This window comes from Penaeus monodon, chromosome 18, assembly GCF_015228065.2.
Source record: "Penaeus monodon isolate SGIC_2016 chromosome 18, NSTDA_Pmon_1, whole genome shotgun sequence".
Taxonomy (NCBI): domain Eukaryota; kingdom Metazoa; phylum Arthropoda; class Malacostraca; order Decapoda; family Penaeidae; genus Penaeus; species Penaeus monodon.
The window spans coordinates 27,617,293-27,621,527 of record NC_051403.1 but is presented as its reverse complement, the minus strand read 5'-3'; the positions used below and the strand labels follow the sequence as shown (position 1 = coordinate 27,621,527).

At 38.7% G+C, this 4,235-nt stretch overlaps 1 protein-coding gene across 2 annotated transcripts in view; it reads right to left on the bottom strand.

Moving 5' to 3' along the window:
* LOC119584360 (NFU1 iron-sulfur cluster scaffold homolog, mitochondrial-like) overlaps positions 1 to 4,235 on the bottom strand; it is a 23,847-nt gene that overhangs the window by 4,187 nt on the left and 15,425 nt on the right. For both annotated transcript variants that reach the window (XM_037932931.1, XM_037932930.1), the window contains one exon: positions 840 to 976. In XM_037932931.1, coding sequence (XP_037788859.1) covers positions 840 to 976 — 137 coding nt within the window. The remainder of the gene's footprint in view (positions 1 to 839; positions 977 to 4,235) is intronic.

Genomic DNA, 4,235 nt, shown 5'->3' with positions numbered 1-4,235 from the left:
AAACCTTCCCCCAAATCCCCCCCCCCGCCCCAAAATTTAAAAGCTAAAAGACGGGGGTTTGTTCAACGCCACAAGGGAGGATCTCATTCCCGGAGTGCGGAAAATGGAACCCCCACCCCGGGGAATTTGCCAATCCCCAACATCCACACCTTAGACACAGGCCAACCCTTCTGACCACCCGGCCAGAAACGGAAACTGTCTTGCTATAAGCAGAGAAACAAAATGAGAGTACACCGTAGAGTGACAATACTTTCAACCTCTTGTATCACGACTTCTGGGAATGTCACCGAGAGTGACGATATATCATCCCTGCAACAACTTGCAGAGAAAAGGCAGCAACAGAAGAGCGCCGTCGTGCTTGGATGAGGTGGTCGATTGGCCTTCTCACTACTACGGTCTTCACTGCTCTGTCTAAGAGGAACAAGGAACAAACCGGCAATGTACACTAGTCTCAAGGATTTAGATATAGAGGAAGCTGTTGTAAATAGTAGAATAGAGAGAAATATGTAATTATAAACAAAAGTAATAAAAGTTAAAATACATCTCCCTAACATAAGTTGGATGTCGACCACAGCCATTGGCGAGGACGGGGCCAGTGGACTGTTCTGTGAAATATTATTGCATATATATTTCACAACACAGAGACTCGTTTGAAACGAATAGGAGGTCGAATTAATAAAAAAAAAAAAAAAAAAAAAGAGAGAGAGAGAGAGAGACAGAGAGTGAGAGAGAGAGAGAGAGAGAGAGAGAGAGAGAGAGAGAGAGAGAGAGAGAGAGAGAGAGAGAGAGAGAGAGCACAAAATATCTTACCAATTTTAGCCAAACAGCTGATGCCTCACCTTAAGGTAAACGATGCCATCACTGAAACCCCTGTAAAGGATGTCTCCCCCATCCTCCTGGACTGTAGGCCGAATGCGTGTGTCCAAGAGCTCCTTGATCATGGCTATGGTCTCGTCGTCTTCCTCTTCACCACCGGCTGATGGAGGGTACAATATTCAGTTACTCAACAATAACTCAATACTTGGCTCAAGTTAAAAAAAAAAGAAGAAAGAAAAATAAAAAAGAAGAATAAAAAGGAAAACTTTGATACATTCCAATGCCTATCCTTGTGTCTATATTTACATGTCTACCTACATCTATAAATCTACAAATTCATCTGTCCATTTATACAGGCTATCTATCTAGTTGTCTGTCTATCTAAGCTAAGGGTCCTCATATTTTTCTGTCCACTGAGAACCTACTGGACTTTTCAATGACTCCAATCATGAAATTTTAAATGAAGATCATAAGTCACGTTATACATTATAATAAGTTTAGCAAAGGTAACTCAACTCAATAGCAGTAATTTTTTGGGGTAAAATCTGGGCATACATAAGTGTGCTCCACTCCACAGCCTGGGCAGCTGTCTGTCATGCAGTTGGGTACATGAGACCTTATCCTGATGAGGTGTGACCCTGCACCTCAGTGGAATAGGACATCAACCATTGCCAATGGCCTAATAAATATCATTAAAATATTGTAGAAAAAAATCTAATCTTGCTTTCACATTCACTCACTTTTGTACACACATCCACACACTCATATTGTGTAATGTGGGCAATGGAGTGTGTGAAAATGTGTGTGTGTGTGTGTGTGTGTGTGTGTGTGTGACCATCCATGGACATGGTCACACATGATTTGGTGTAGTGTCTGGGTGCTACAGGTTGTCTCCACTGGTGTAATCCCAATGGTCAGCTACTGCCCACCTCAAGCTGAGCAGAACCAAGCTAATAAGATGGTGCCCACATCAGACTGCATGTTCCACTGGGTGCATAGTGCTAAGTTGATAACAATAAGCAGACTGCAAACCTTGCATACATATATATATATATATATATATATATATATATATATATATTATATATATATATATATATATATATATATATATATATATATATATATATATCTCCAATATTACAAGGAAGTTTGAACAGACACTTCAGACACTTTTATGGAGTGCTGGAACTGGAGTTACAGCACCTCTTGCCTGTTAGCCAATTACCATTGAGCTAAAAAAAGAAGAATCTCCCTCCAATCACACCTCATTCCCCAGTCCCTAACCATTCCTAAATTTGTTTAGTAATACAATGAATTGTTCATGTTATTTTCCTAATAATCTGTTGGATCCGAGTGATTTTAAGCCTGCATGTGGCCTAAAATCCAGGCATAAGGCTTACTTGAGTAGCAACTCTCCTGGTGTGTGACTTATAGGCTCAACCCACATGAATACTTGTGCATGGTATCAAAACACCTTACCTCCCTGCTGTTATGATCTCTTTTTCTGCATTTGTTTTTTGTTTCCTTTACCATTCTGACCAATTTATATTTCTCATCTGACATGCTGTATCAAGATGTTTAATAGACTGTTTTATAAAGATTCCAGATCATCTCTCTAGGTAGTCTACAACACTTAGACAATAACAACAACAGTGGGTAATAGGTTGTTATTTGTGTAATTTTTTAATATTTTCATATTATCCAACTTTCTGCAACACTCTCTGCACTGCCAGGCATGGCAGGCAGGAATAGGATCCTGAGTATGGAAATGATGTCCTCCTTGGAGCCAGCACTCTTCCAGCCATGAATCTTGGCTGCTATACTCCTCCCTTGTTTATCAGTTGAAATAATGCAAAAGTCCCTTCCTAAAAGCCCACTGAGTCTAATCTTTCTGCAAGAGCTTTGTGCACTTATAGTGAGTCACTCTAGACTTCAACTGAATTTTCTTTGATGGTACTGCTTGTCAACTGGCCCTCAGCCACCTGGAACCAATGGGTTATCATCCTTCATTACTAATTGTGCTTTCATTTGCACTTCGTGAATATGTACATATTTTTTCTTTTTAAATATCTTTAATATTAGCTACACTAATCATTAATTTTACTCACATGCAAATATTGGTTACCTGCCCTATCCCCCTAACCCAACTACACGATCATTCTACACAATTCACTTCAGGATTATGAATAATAATAGGTGCAATCCCTTTGTCTTATAACTGAAAACTCAACCAACTTGCTTTTGTGATATCCTCTCAAAGTTTGATATCTTGTCCTCAATTATGCTGAAATTTATGCTTCTTACATTAAGGGTTCTATTGTATATGTGATATGTCACCAATGTTTGTTGATGCTTGAATAGGTTTCTATAGCTATATAAACACCTTAGATTGATTTTATGTCCAGCTAATGGGCATAAACATCCCACCACACTAAGATATTACTCACATAAGGATTAGTTTATAGCATCTGAGTCACCTGCATGGTTAGATCAAATTCAGGCCCAACTGCTTCACTGTGCTCAGAGGATATGTACTGGCCTACTTAGCTGAAGATATGGAATTCTTGGTCATTCTAGGTAATCTTTCTCACAATAATAAGATGGTGCTGAAATTTCAAATCCAAATAAATCCAAAGTAATCAACAGTAGCTCACTTGGCATATTATCCTTGTGAGAAATTGTGCTTATTCTGCTCTCATTTTTCTGATATCTTAGCAACATTATTACCAAGCAATGTTATTGTCCTCCCCTTCTGCCCTTTTACTAAACTGGTAAATTCATATTTCAGCCTCTGGAGATGATGTAACCCCCCTTGACAAGATAACCCTGCCATTGAAACTTATACACCATTGTGAAGGCCTCCATTAAACTCTGGCATGTGATAACCTGTGTGACCACTGCAGTATTACAGATGGAGCCAATGAGAGAAGGTCAAGTTCCTCACTAGGTTAGAAGCAGTCGGTTGCACTCCTTCCACTTAATATTTTTACTTGAGTGACTCCTGTGAACTCAAACCACCTCAATCTATGTTACAGCCAGATGAATCTGACACTTTACTGGTAGAAGCAACCAACTGGCCCTGAGGGGAGCTGCTGCAGTGATAGGACTAGGTTTCCATAGGGTTTCAGTGGGTACCATAGCCAAAAACTGCTTGAATTTGCTTTGCAGATCATGTTGAATTATATGCCACAAGTTTTCTATATGATTAATATATGGGGTGTTCTTTGGCCTACAATTAGAAAGCCAAATTGTTACATATTTCACCATATGGGCAGATGTACAACCTTATTGAAAACAAATACACCCAGTTATTTAACTAGAGAAAAAATCATTGATTAATCTTGATATTTACAGGCAGTAAAATCAAAATTATATATATATATATATATATATATATATATATATATATATATATA